Here is a 13,932-nt window from a genome sequence, read left to right on the forward strand (position 1 = left end):
ATAATGAGAGTCTGTCATCCTGCTGTAGCCTGGCCTCCTCAAGTGGAGCAGGTAACTATTTAGTGAGGACTGTGATTGCTGCTGGCCATGGCCTATTCATCTCTGTCACCAGGTAATAATGGAGAGCCGTGAACACTAATGTGAGAGAGGGAAAACATGAGAACATGCTCTGGAGAGGAGCTCTGTTTGCATTGCTTCAATACGATTGACTCCATCTCTCCATTGTGCGCTAATGAGTCTTGATCCTGAGTTAACGCCTCGATCTGCAGCCGTTTTAACGATTATGTTAAACTGTAAAGTATTTTATAGTTTGTTTGTGCTGATTAGTGATCCTTTTCAAAACAGGCTGTCGGTGTGAGAACGCAGCCGCTGCCAGAGAGAAAAACCTGCATAGAACGGGCTCGTGTTCCTGGTTCTGTTTTCCATTAAGAGCATACAAGTAGCTCAGTGAACAGCCATGGCGCTCGTCCAAGAGAATGTTTCTGCAGGCTCCATTAAAGACGGATCACTTCAAATGGTAATGTCAGCTACACCGGGTGACCTTCCTATGGTTTCCCAGGGGTCAGCTGGCTGGGGAAGATCCTCCTCTGCACTTACATTCACGAGGTAAATATACACCTGTGTAAACAAGCAGTGAGTGACAGTACGAGAAGGGCGTCGTGGGAGCACAATAAGGAGGGAATACGGCCTCCATATGTGGATAAACACAGAGGGGAGGGATGGCTCCTGGAGGGAGAATGGACTCCATGTTTGCCTGTCAGATGGGAGAATAGGGAACACGGGCTGCTTGCAGGGTCAGTGGGAGCGGCTTCAAACCCTCCTTTGTGCTCTCAGGCCTGCGTCGGAGACAATGTGGATAATGAGGGAGGAATTTGGCGCGGGTTGCAGTGCACACACACACACACACACACTCTCACGCACACACACACACACACAGGCGAAGCACCTCGCCCCGGACCCGGGGAGGCCAACCAGCCAGCTGTCTCAGCTTCTGTCTCCCCGGGGCAAGACACTTTATACTCAGGATCCACCATCAGCGGACATGATTGATGTCACTCGAATACACTGTGTGGGCTGTTCAAACCCTCCATCCTCTGATAAGAATAAGTGTAACTTCTTTCTTTTGTGTCAAGCCGGGACTGGAATGAATGGCTTTTATTGGTGCACAATGGTGTTAATGAAAGCTGAAACTGTATTTATACCTCTCGATCACAGGTCACACTCACGTTCTCAGACGCTGCGAGAACATAAAGACATTTCTAAGACAGTTAAAACACTCTCAACTTGTTCTTTTTCGGCCGTTTCTGAAATATTTTACGTTAAGTGATAAAGAATCACGGCATTAATCATCTCCACGAGTCCAACCGTGTGTTACTGTGTCAACGTGGTCACCTTCCTGCTCATATTCTGTATTTATTGCCGTCATTTAAAAGAATGTCAGGTTTACAAGTGTGTCCTGGCTTTGCTCGTAAAAGTGCCCGATGCCTGCAGTTAGTGGTGTAAGGTAGTTACAACGGGCTCCAGTGCACGCTAGTCACTACTGTACTTATGAAGCACACACACAATGGGCTGGTAACTGTTTATAAAAAACCCCCAAAGGAATCTAATTTAGGGTGCTTTGCTACCTTCCCCTCCTGTTTATTTGTCTCGTCTCTGCCACTTTATGTTTGACTGCTTGCTCGGCTCGCAGATGTGCTCAGCTTGTAAGTCTTGATAGATTTTGCACCTGATCTAGCTACCATATATCGTGTCATTACATCAAATGGAGACTTGATATTGGACAACATCAACATACATATTACCCAGCAATCATCTTTGCATATCTGTATCAGTGGGTAACCTCCGGGTCTGAAAAGTGAAGCCAATGCCGAAGTGCATTAAACCTGCATTCTTTCCAACAGCCAGCAGGGGGCGACTCCTCTGGTTGCAAAAAGAAGTCTGATTGTATAGAAGTCTATGAGAAAATGACCGTACTTCTCACCTGATTTATTGGCTCTGTAAACATTGTAAACATGAGTTTATGGTCTCAATCGCTAGTTTCAAGTCTTCTTCAATACAGCATGATGTTCATTTAGTAAATTATGGTCCCATTTAGAGTCAAATAGACCATAAAGCAGGGGATGCTTTAGGGCGGGGCTACCTTGTGAGTGACAGGTCGCTACCACGGCGTTGTCCGGTCTGGGAGTTTGCAAAAAACAAAAAGGTGACGGCCAAAATGCCGAACTCAAGGCTTCAAAACGGCAGTCCATAAACCAATGAGAGACGTCATGGTGACTACATCCACTTATGTACAGGCTATGATCTCTATATAACAAAAGTACCAAAGAAAAATAAGAAATTATTCATATAATTGAATCATTTTTACAATTATTTATAGTTTTTATAGTTTATGTAAAATAAGCATATTTAGATTTTTAATAAATATTTTTAACAAAAGTTATGGGCCACAGTGTCTATATTTATGCCCCTGCCTGCAGCAGCTTCTCATTGCAGCTAATCATAATATAACAATATGGATTGTGATATTTTAACATGACACTACAACGTACTGTAAAACAATTTCTCATTTTATTTTGGAAGACACTTGAATAAAAGCACAATATGTATTTGATCCAGATTTTTTAAGGATTCCATATGCATCCTTATAGGAATATTCTAGGAGAAAACTAGACTTGTTGTGGAACAGTTGTGGGAGTATCGTGGTGATTCAGAAGTGATTCAAGGTTTAGATCATTTTCACTTTGTGTACAGGCCACAGAAGGTGGATACAAACAGCTCCTTTTGCAGCTGCTCCCGAGTAAATGAAGAGAATAAAACAAACAGCAACAGCTTTTCATCACAGGCTGTAAATGTTTATGTCTGAGAAATGACACACATGCAGAGGGGCCCATGGGGACCTGAAGGGACCTGAAGGGAGTGGCACAAGGGTGATATAGTTCAATTATTTCATCCTGTGAGTTTGGATCAGGTGATTTACTGTATCACATGAAAGGAATGAAAGGAAACAGTCTACTCTACTGTGGTTTATTGATATCAAATGTTATCTAACGCAGATATTCTCAACCGCTGGGCCGAGCCCACTGGTGGGCCTCAGAGCGCCACCCAGTGGGCCGCAGAGGTACTGCCAAATGGTTAGATTAACCTCTTCAAAATCCGACGGCTGCTATTCTGTTTTTCAGAGGTTGTAGCGGGTGGGTTTAAAAGCTAGAGGAAGGATATTGGAACGATAAGAAACTAAAAATCCTAAGGAATCCATTGGTCCCAACCATACCATGCTAGCTTTTCGGGAAGGAGGCTAAATATCACTTCAAAGTTAAGCTAAATTTTGGCGAGGAAAAACTGGCAAATTGGCCATTTTCAAAGGTGTCCATTGACCTCTGACCTTCAGATATGTGAATGAAAATGGGTAAACACGAGTCTCCCCTTTACAGACATATATGTCTCGGATGCAGCGACACAAAATGGAGCATTTGAAAAAAAGAAAAGTGATGTTGGAGACAACCCTGCATCAGTAAAAGCTCCAGAGCGTGTGCTGAGGAAATATGACCCTGAATAGTTTGGATTCATAATGTCAGGCAGTGATGGGTGAGGGTAAGCTGAATATTTATGTGGATCATTACACCTGACAGTGGCATAACACATATTTATAGTCCAGTTTGTCATTTATTTGGGAAGATGGTCCTCGGAATTATTTTAACAATCAGAAGGAGGCGACTCCTAGCATTTATGGTCAGCAGTCACATAGATATTGCTTACATCATCAGACTCAAATATGTTCGGTACTTTCAAGTGTCTATTTTTAAAAAGATAATTGCCACCTGTTGGTGGTACAGTTGATTCTATGAGCTGTAATTCTAGTTAAATAGAGAGCTCTGGGACTTAAAGCCCTTTCCAGGTATATCATATGTTATATATATGTTTTTTTTTATTATAAAGCAGGCTTTAGTCCTACATAAATACTGTGAAAGTATCGAAACACTCAATCCACAGGGAAATTCACACAGCCCGTTTTCAGAAACTCTGCATTTGAAACAAGCCGTTAGGATTTCTGCCCATTCGTGATGTCACAAATATACAATATTTAGATCCTTGACACAATTATGAACGTAAACATGCAAAATGTGTCCCAGTTTATTCCTGGTTGCAGTGTATGTGAATAACATCAGCTGACAGGAAGTACACATGGACCCAAGCTGTTGCCTAGCAATGCAATTCTGTTGCAATTCCGTCAAAATGCGCTAAAACGGAGCGTTTCAGACAGAGGGTAAATACAGGTAGTTTTTTTTTTTAACATTAAAGCATGTAAACATGTTCTAGTAGAAACACAAAATACAAGTATGAACCTGAAAATGAGCACGATATGGGACCTTTAACACACTTTTATATGTCTTTAAGAGAATTACTTCTACAGGACCTGCAGGGACCTTTGGGGAGTGGCAGAGGGGTGAAATAGTTTAATTTATTTCATCATGTGAGTTTAAATCAGGTGATTTTACTGTAACAAATGAAAGGAATGAAAGGAAACAGTCTTCTCTACTGTGGTTTATTGATATCAAATGGTATCTAATGGGTTATCCGTGGCCTCGTGTGTCTGTTTTGGGACTGAAAGCCACGCTGGAGTCTCTCTGTCAGGACTCGGCTGGGAGGAGACTTTTCTGGACACTGCATGTGCGCAACAAGTCCTATAGGGCGCAAGAAGTGGATGATGATAAGAGTGAATGGCAACACGGCATGCAGGAGCTGCTCCAACAGGAGGAGACGGGCTGTTTTAGTGGATGATTAGGGAGGATTTTCTACCTCAAGCCACGTGTTCTTACAGCCGATATGCTGCCGCAGCTTGGAGAGGATGTGTCGCAGGAAAGTTTATCCGGACTTTGAAAGAAGCGCGCCGTTTGGAAGTTTCCCACAGTTTATTTTGTGACAGAATGGCACAGACGCAGCGTTTTAATCGCCAAAGAAGCGCAGAAAGTTTCCAGCTGTTTGTGAGGACGCAGCAGGTGAGCAGCTGGACATGAGGTCCACCGGACTGCAGCTCGATGTGAAATGGTCCCGACTTGTCACAGAAGAGGCTGGGAGGATATAACTTAAACAAAAAAGAATATCTCCACCATGAGAGCGCTGACTCTGCTGTGCGTAATAGTTTGCGCGCTGTGGGAGTCGAACCTGTGCAACAGGAACTGTCCGGACCTGATCGTTGACAGCTGTCACTGCTCGGCGGAGAGGTCCAAGGAGCTGAGCAGGCAGCACGTCCACAGAGTCAAAGTGGTGTGTGATGATGTGGACCTGATGGACACCCTGCAGACCAGCTTCCTACCCAACAGAACCGTGTCCCTGTGAGTAGGCTGGGTTCATTGTACTAGTGCCAACATCTTCTATCACTAATTAGAGGGACATTAAAGGTCCCATATTATAAAAAAGTGAGATGTTTTTTATTATAAAGCAGGCTTAAGTCCTATATAAATACTGTAAAAGTATTGAAACACTCAATCCACAGGGAAATACACACAGCCCCGTATTCAGAAACTCTGCATTTGAAACAAGCTGTCAGGATTTCTGTCCATTTGTGATGTCACGAATATACAATATTTAGACCACTTACAAAATTTTAAACGGAAACATTCTAAATGTGTCCCAGTTTATTTCCTGGTTGCAGTGTATGTGAATGACATCAGCTGACAGGAAGTACACATGGACCCAAGCTGTTGCCTAGCAATGCAATTCTGTTGCAATTCTGTTGCAATTCTGTCAAAATGCGCTAAAACAGCATTTCAGACAGAGGGTAAATACAGGCATATTCAGACAGACAGTATGAGGAAAATAGAGTTTTTTTTTTAACATTACAGCATGTAAACATGTTCTAGTAGAAACACAAAATACAAGTATGAACCTGAAAATGAGCACGATATGGGACCTTTAAGTGTCCCAGGTAGCCCACCCACTAACTGGACATTTTTTTTTGATTTTCATGTTGTGTTGGATCAGATAACTATTTGAACTTTGTATTATATAATAGAAGTTAATTTATTTCCTTAAATCCATCTCTAGTGGATAGGATTTTCCTGGAGGGCCTTGGAGCTCTTTAAAGGGCCCCTGGAGGTCCTTTAATCCCAGTTAGGGGACCTGGATGCATGGACCAGAGCATTAAGTGGTTGATTGATTCCACAAGGTTAAAGAGCTTTGACACAATTCTTCATTAAGTCTTTTTTTATCCAGGATAAGTATATGAGCTTTAGAAGGGTGCCACACAAATCAAATAAATCAATAAACTGCAGCTTATGTTCTACAGAAATATTACATTGATACCTATATATTAAAATATCACAATACAGTAGCTAAATTCACCTGAAATGCACTCCATAGCAACAATATTATAGAAATACTGTGATAATATCAAATAAAAGAACAAACATAAAATAGATGCTCTTTTGACATTATATAACATTACAAACATTACAAGGGCTGCAACTAATGATTATTTTCATTGTTGATAAATCTGTTGATAATTTTCTTGATTAATCGCTTAGTTGTTTAATCTATAAAATGTCAGAAAATGGTGAAAAATGTCGACGATCAGTGTTTCCCAAAGCCCAAGATGACGTCCTCGAATGTTTTGTTTTGTCCACAACTCAAAGATATTCAGTTTATTGTCATAGAGGAGTAAAGAAACCAGAAAATATTCACATTTAAGAAGCTGGAATCAGATAATTTTTACTTTTGTTTTTCTCAAACTGATTAATCGATTATCAAAATAGTTGATTAATTTAATAGTTCGACCAGTGATTAATTGATGCAGCTTTTTAAATGTTTGTGTTTTACACTTTTTCAAAATCAAAGAGCATCACACCGATCAAACTTCATTATACTATGGTTGCTGCTTTGATATAATTTAATTATATCCTCTCTATAAAACCTGAAACAATTAGTCGTTTAATTGATTAGTCAATTGGCAGAAACATAATTGCCAACAACTCTGGTAATTGATTAAAAAGTTATTTAATTAAGCAGAAATTCCAAGCACGATGGACTATTTACTGGTTCCAGCTTCAGACGTCACCTCGGTCTCTCTCAGAATAGACTAAACAAGTAATCGAAAAAATAATCAACAGATAATCGATAATGAAGATTATTATTATTATAACCTTTAGTTCATCTAATTTAGATTAAGATCTGTTGTGCAGGAAAACCAGCAGAATAAATTATAACAGAGACAAGACACACGAGCACACCCAAACAAACAATAACAGACTCTAAAAAGGTAAAAAATTAAAAGTTTGAACTCATCCAACGGGATGAGAAGTCCTTTGTAATTAATTTCATTGATATGGTGCAAACAAGTGGAAGACGGTCTTTCCAAGTTCAGTATTTACTGGTGGGGTATCAAGAGTTAACCAGTTTTAAATTGAAGAGATGTAATAAACTGAGGCAGCTTTAGTAGGAGACATTTATAAACTGAAATGATAGTGTGTAGTTCTCTTCTTGTTGCTGGTGAGGACCACACTACTTCTTCATATAGTACGCAGTTATGGACACAATATTTATCTCGCAGCCATGCTGTCTGCACTGAAAGTCCTCATAAAGTCTCGGTCTTATTCCTGACTTACTGATTGAAATAATGGCATAGAAAAGTCCCCGTGCTTTTGGTCCCTTAGTGGTCCCCACCCTGTTTTGAGAGTCACCGTCCCTGCGTAAGCCACATTCAGGCCTCACCTCTCCTGTGTTGCTACACTTGTCACCTCCGCATAAATCTCTTGCCTTTCACCGCGCTCTTTGGGGATATTATTTGCATTGTATTCAAAGTTATTCAAACATAGATCTTGCGCTTCGACGGGGACTTTGAGAAACCTCCCTTAGTATTCATCTGCGCCTCTCTTGTAGATGAAATAGCACTTCAAACACTCGAGGGGTTGATAACTTTCCCCACACGTTCTCCTCTCTCTCTCTCTCTCTCTATCTCTGCAGGTGCACAGATTGACTGCTGGATTAATAGACCGTTTTATTCTTGGAAACTTGAGGTGTGCCTCTCGGAGTGTAAAAGCAAATACTAAATGTAAAGGCCCTTGACAAGTTACAGCCGACCACTCATTCTGAACTGAGAGCGCAACTGATTAATGGTAGCACTTTGCTTACTGCAATTTATTTGGAGTGGTGTTTGCTTCCGTGTATGCAGGGTGCTTTTGTTCCTTTAAGTGGAGAATGGTTAAAGGCTTTGTTTTGTTTGCAGCATTCATCAAAGTTTTTTTTTTAGCTCGCAGGTACTAACGAAGTTAGATTTCTAAATTGGTCTGCAAAGATTTTCCTTAAAAATGTACTGTAAGTATCCCACTAACTGCAGCTGGAAGCATCTCTTTCCCAGAGTGACACCTTTTTCCTCAGTTCACTTGAGAAACGCCGTGTTATGATTAGACCAGTACAAATAAGCCCATTCCTCACTGCGTCCTATTCCTTGGTGAACCAACCGAGCCCTTGCCGGCCAGGAAGCAGTTTTCCTGCGTTAGGAAACGTGACCTTTGTCAGGCTGAAGTGGCCTCCCTGCTCGCTCTTTTGTTTAGATGTGCTGTGCAAATAAACAGATATGTCAGGGGAAGTATGCACATACCGATCTCCCCCCGTAGACTGACCAACAAATCTCCCAAATGTCTCCCCGCGTGCTCCCTTCATTCTCCCCCTGAACTCACCACCACCTACGTAGACGATGAGCTCCTTGTGGGACCATTTCCTCAATGACAGCTCAAGCACACCGCCGTGTCACGTTCAAGTACACTAACCAAGATCCAAATGCCACCTCTAATTAAAGGCACAGATCGGGCTTTGTTGCTTTTCTTTTTTGCCTTTTTATTATTGCATCTATAAAATGTTTATGAGGAGCGAATCCTGCAATAATGCAGCGCCTTTCAAATGCCAAGAAAAACAACTTAACAAGCAAATGAAAGAACATTAGCATAAATAAGAACGCTGAAAATGAACTGTGTGTAAGAGTGTGTCAGTAGCTCCAACTGTTTTCGTTATCGTCCAGGAGTTTGAAGCTCGTCCTGACAGCTCTGTTGACCTTGAGACCTATCTGGTGTAATGGTCTCAACGCTGCCTCTCTGCAGAGAGCAGCAGCTTGAGATTGTAGCCGACACCTGTCTCAGGCAGTGCTGTACCAGGAGGACGCACCGCTTGTCCAGGGCAGAGGAGAGGAGGGGGACAGATTGTGGAAGAGACAAGGGGATGGAGTGAAGGTGGGAAATGGACACGGAGAGGCAGTGATAGAGCCATTAGAGGAGTAGAGGGAGTGACAGAGAGGATGCTGGGAAAGCGGGGAGTGGAAGTGTTTGGTTAAAACGTAACTTGATGGCTGAGACGGAGGCTGATTGAGATGATGTGACTGCCACTAACAGGTTGTTTGGTCCGGGAGGCGCTTGTCGCACGGCAACAGCTGATTGTATCTGAGCCTCTGAGTCTCTTCACGGCTGGAAACTGCATTCACACTGTGCACTTACATAACTGAAAACTTATAAACTTCTTATAAACTTCTTATAAAGTACTACAACTGCTGCTGTTTTCCCTTTTTGCTGAGCTGCTTTGTTTCAACCAGACCTGGTTGCATCATTTGCATATTATTCTGACTACTTATTATTATTACCTGCTGAGTGTAGCTAGGTTTGAAGTGACTTTCATCTTCTTCTTTTTTTACACAAATGTTGCAGATCTAGGAGTGTTATCCTGTGTAGTGTTGCAATCAAAATCATTGAGTGCAACAAACATCACTGTACATTTTGACACCTGAATTTGAAATTGATTTAGTCCTTTGACAAAAATCTATATTAGTTGTAGACACATTTTAGTCACAGTTATTTTACCTCGCAGAACACGGGAGCTATGCCTCGATTGGTTAGTTTGTTTGTGTTATTGTGTATTCTGAAGCATAGATACCACATTTTCAGTTCTCCGTCAGAAAGGGCTGTCTGACGGCAAGGTAAAGCGGCAAAAATATTCTAAGTATAGCGTACACTTAAAGGGATATGGATTTTTTTAGGTGAGCCTTTCTTTTAGGTGGCTAAAATAAGTTTTATTGCCGGCCCTGTCCACAGCAGTACATTGCTTTTCTCCCATGTGGTAACTCCTGTCTACTTCTCCAAACTGGGGGCGTTCCGACCGTCATCTACTGTAGATAATACACTGACTATGGATGAGTAGCTCAAACAACCACACTTAAAAACACCCAAACTATCCATTTAAAGCGACTATAATCAATATTTTTATTTTTTTTTTTCCGTTTTTATAATCGGGAGCTACATTCATGCAAGTTGTTGATGAAAACTTTGCATCAAAACATTAATTAGTTAATTTGTTCATTCATCTGTTGTTTATATTATTGTTAAAGCTTTTGTTGTCAAAAATTGCAATACAGTCATAGTTTTCATCTTCAAAGGTTACTTTTTACTTAGATTTAGTTTTGTTTTCTACTTGGTAAAAAAGACAAATATTTTTGGTCATAGTTTTCGCTGACAAAATGAACACTGGTAAACAGCCTATAAAGCTTGTTGCCAGAATTCATAAGAAAATAGATATTTTTTTACTTGTTAATTTCATTTTTAATCGTTTTTTAATTCACCGAATTCAGCTGTTGCAGGAGAGATGCAGTATTTCTGATCCTCTTCTGGATTTTGTGCATCATGTTCTCTGACGGAACCGCGCCAAGCTCCTCCAAAGCGTGGTTGTCTTCTTTTACGAAGGAGAGAAAAACGAGGGCATTTGGTCTGGGCCCGACCCAAATCTGGAGGTGTTTGGCATAAAGTAGCCTTCTCCGTGGGCCCTCGTCATCATCGTCATCCTCACAGAGGCAGACAGGAGGGGCTGTTTGTGGTGTCTAGAGGGGAAGTGATCAGGACGGGGCCTCGGCTGGCTCCAAACCACTACAAGAGCATGTCAGTCATCGTGCCAGGGTAGAGAGAGACCCAGGAGACGGCACAGGAAGCATGGCTGTAAAGTAGCTGCTGGTTTCACATCATGTGCTGCTGCACTGTAGGTGGACAGCCTGTGATATCATCTATAGCGTGATCAAAGCAGGCAGAGGCTCGTATTGATCTGTGTGCATCTTCATGAACAAACGTGGCATGTTCACTTTCTTGTTTCTTTTCCTAAAATGGCTTTCTGCATTCTCTCATCTTATTTTTTTGTATCGCTATAAATATAATTCTGTGTATTCTTCCCCCCCCACCTCCCCTCTCCTCTCCATCCTCCTCTTTTATTCACTCTCTCTTTTATTTTCCCTCTCTGTTATTCCTCGGGGGCTTTTTTTCTCGTCTGCCGAGGTGCTGTTTGTGCTCTACCCTCTTCAGAGTTCTGAGTACTTCTGCATGAATATTTCATTGACATGCACACACAGCCCGTCCATATTCTCCTGTGCATTACCTCGCTGACAAACCCTGTGAGCTCGCACACATTGAGGGCGCTAAATGCCCTAAATGATATGTCACACATATACATAGAGGACTGGCTGTTAATCTGAAGAGACGTGACCCCGATAGAGTACGGTGTATCTAACATCTCACGCTGAGAGGAGTCATGCCAATCTCCCTTTCTCTCTCTGTCCCTCTGTTGGCTTCTCTCGCGCGCTTATCTCCAGCGATATGGAAGATTTAAAGAAAGCAAAAGGTTCATCTTTAGATGAGTGCACTCTCCAATATCAGTCGTCCCCAGAGGGTGTAATACTTTTAGATCCCCGGCACTTTCCACTCTGCGATAGCTAAAGCCAAGAACATTTGCCCTTGAGTTATCCGTGTGCTCAGGAACCGCGAGGTCAGGGCCGATCCATAATGCTGCTGCATGTTAGAATCCGCCAGTCTCCTTAATAAGCAGCTATTGATTCATCTCTTTACCAGCAACGGGTTAGTATTTTGTCAAGGTTTCCTTCGGTCTTCTGTAGATGTGTATTGACACATCACTCAGAGATCGTGTTGGTCTGCTGGCCTTCAGATTGGCTGTCTGAACAGCTCTGTAACTACCGTTCATGTGGCGCGCTTTAAAGAACAGCTGATCAGTTTTGCTTTAGGCAATAATGATTCACTGATGGAGAGTTCATGACCGCCGGGGGGAGAGAGGAGTCCGTAAATTGTGCTAGAGCCTTGGAAAAACCAAGAATGTGTCGAAACCCAGACTTAGCATCTAAAAATATTAGGTAAAGATAAATACAGTGTCTGCCAAGGATACTGCTCCGCTCTGCTGTCTCTGCCTCCTCCCTACACCGCTGAGTAAATACTAAGGTTACTTAAAGGGTCGTAAATTTGAGAGCAGAGGAGGGGGAACCTACAGTTTTCAGACTTATTGTAAAACAAAGTGATTAAAACCCTGATGTGTGTGTTGCTTCTGTAGCAGGGTGTGATCGTAGTGGGAAGCATATTAGCTCTCTAGCTCGTCCCACAGGAGCCTTGGCAGGCCTGTATCGGCGCTGTGTGTCTGTACTGTGTGTGTGTGTGTGCATGCTGTGTTGAATCAGGGATGGGTATGAGGGTATATATGTAGAAGTCATGTGTCAGCTTGCAAATTTGACACTCAAAATACCACCTCACTGCATCCACATGCTGCTCAGCTCAGTCAATGCAAGTCATTGATTTTGTGTGGTTATATCACATGGTGAACACTTTCAGTTCACTCATGACTCCAGCCGAGTAGTTACAAGTACAGATGTAGGGCGGGGATCACCAAATGGCACACCGTGGTCCGGATTCGAACCGAGTGACAGTTTTATCCCGACCCTTGACCAATTTCTGATAATTTAATAAGAATAAATAATAATCTTCGTGGTGCGTTGTTTTTTTTTTTTTAGCTTTTATCAACGGTTGCCGCAATAGATTACATTCACAGCTAATCCAGTTAATACGGCAATAGCTTCACTCAGTTGAACCAATCAAATCGATTGTTTAAAGTAACACTACACACCTTGATTGACGTTGATCACAGCTGTGAGTCTCTGCTATGAACATTATTAAAACCATCCAGGCTCACCAATGAGCACCTATGAGAATGACATTATCTCCATTAGAGCCAATACTCAAACTACTAGCAGGGCAGTCACAGGCCCATTTCTCTCTTTCGAAAAGGAAGTAGAAAAAAATGTACAAAAATAAATAAATAATAAAGAAGAAAGGGGCTGCTCAAAGCTCTGTTTACACTTTTTCTAAAAGAGGCTTTTTATTTTATTCAGAAGATTCTGTCTTGTTTTCTTTTACTTGAAATGTAGGCCTTAAGTCCATTGTGTTAGGACTCATTTTATTTATGGTAAAGATAGGCTAGCTATTTGTTTTCCATACAAGTTCACTGTGTCTGTATGTTAAAAGTATCTTATTTTGAAAATGTATTCTAAATATTGTGGACATTATATGGGAATGCACATTGTTGATTTTATTTGATAGACATAGGGGTAGGCTATAGGACGCAATATAGACATTATGAGGTTTTGATTTTTCTATGCTGCTGCCTGTCTTGGCCAGATCACCCTTGAAAAAGAGTGTCTTAATCTCAATGTGATTCACCTGGTTGAATAAAGGTTAAATAGATAATTAAAGGACTAGCTTATTGGAAACCTCCATCTCATGTTGTTGTTAGTGCTCAAGACGAAAAAAAAAAAGTCCATGGTTAGTGTTCAATAATATTTTATTGAATCTGAATCCACTATTGATCCCTTTTTTAAATCCATTTAGGTTTAACTTTCAACATTTGTAACTAACAATATTTTTTATCAACTAAACTCATAAATTCAGTTGACATCTGAAATCAAATTTTTTTAGCCATTAAAATACTTTTTTTTGCAAAATAAGATATGAAATGTTGATTTAATGAATATGACACATTGAGATAACAACTGTAGCACATTTGCTTTGATACTGGAGGCCCTGATGCACAACTATTAAGTTGGTAAACATAAAATATCACAGTAATATAGTAAGA

The 13,932-nt window shown here is 41.2% G+C and overlaps 1 protein-coding gene across 2 annotated transcripts in view; it reads left to right on the forward strand.

Annotated features, from left to right (window-relative positions):
* Positions 1-4,687: 4,687 nt before the first annotated feature.
* Positions 4,688-13,932, forward strand: part of LOC119495824 (adhesion G protein-coupled receptor A3) — a 192,898-nt gene continuing 183,653 nt past the window's right edge. For both annotated transcript variants that reach the window (XM_037782651.1, XM_037782652.1), the window contains exon 1: positions 4,688-5,333. In XM_037782651.1, the coding sequence (XP_037638579.1) occupies positions 5,110-5,333 (224 nt within the window). In that variant the 5' untranslated portion in view covers positions 4,688-5,109. The remainder of the gene's footprint in view (positions 5,334-13,932) is intronic.

Source organism: Sebastes umbrosus, chromosome 10 (assembly GCF_015220745.1).
Source record: "Sebastes umbrosus isolate fSebUmb1 chromosome 10, fSebUmb1.pri, whole genome shotgun sequence".
Taxonomy (NCBI): Eukaryota; Metazoa; Chordata; class Actinopteri; order Perciformes; family Sebastidae; genus Sebastes; species Sebastes umbrosus.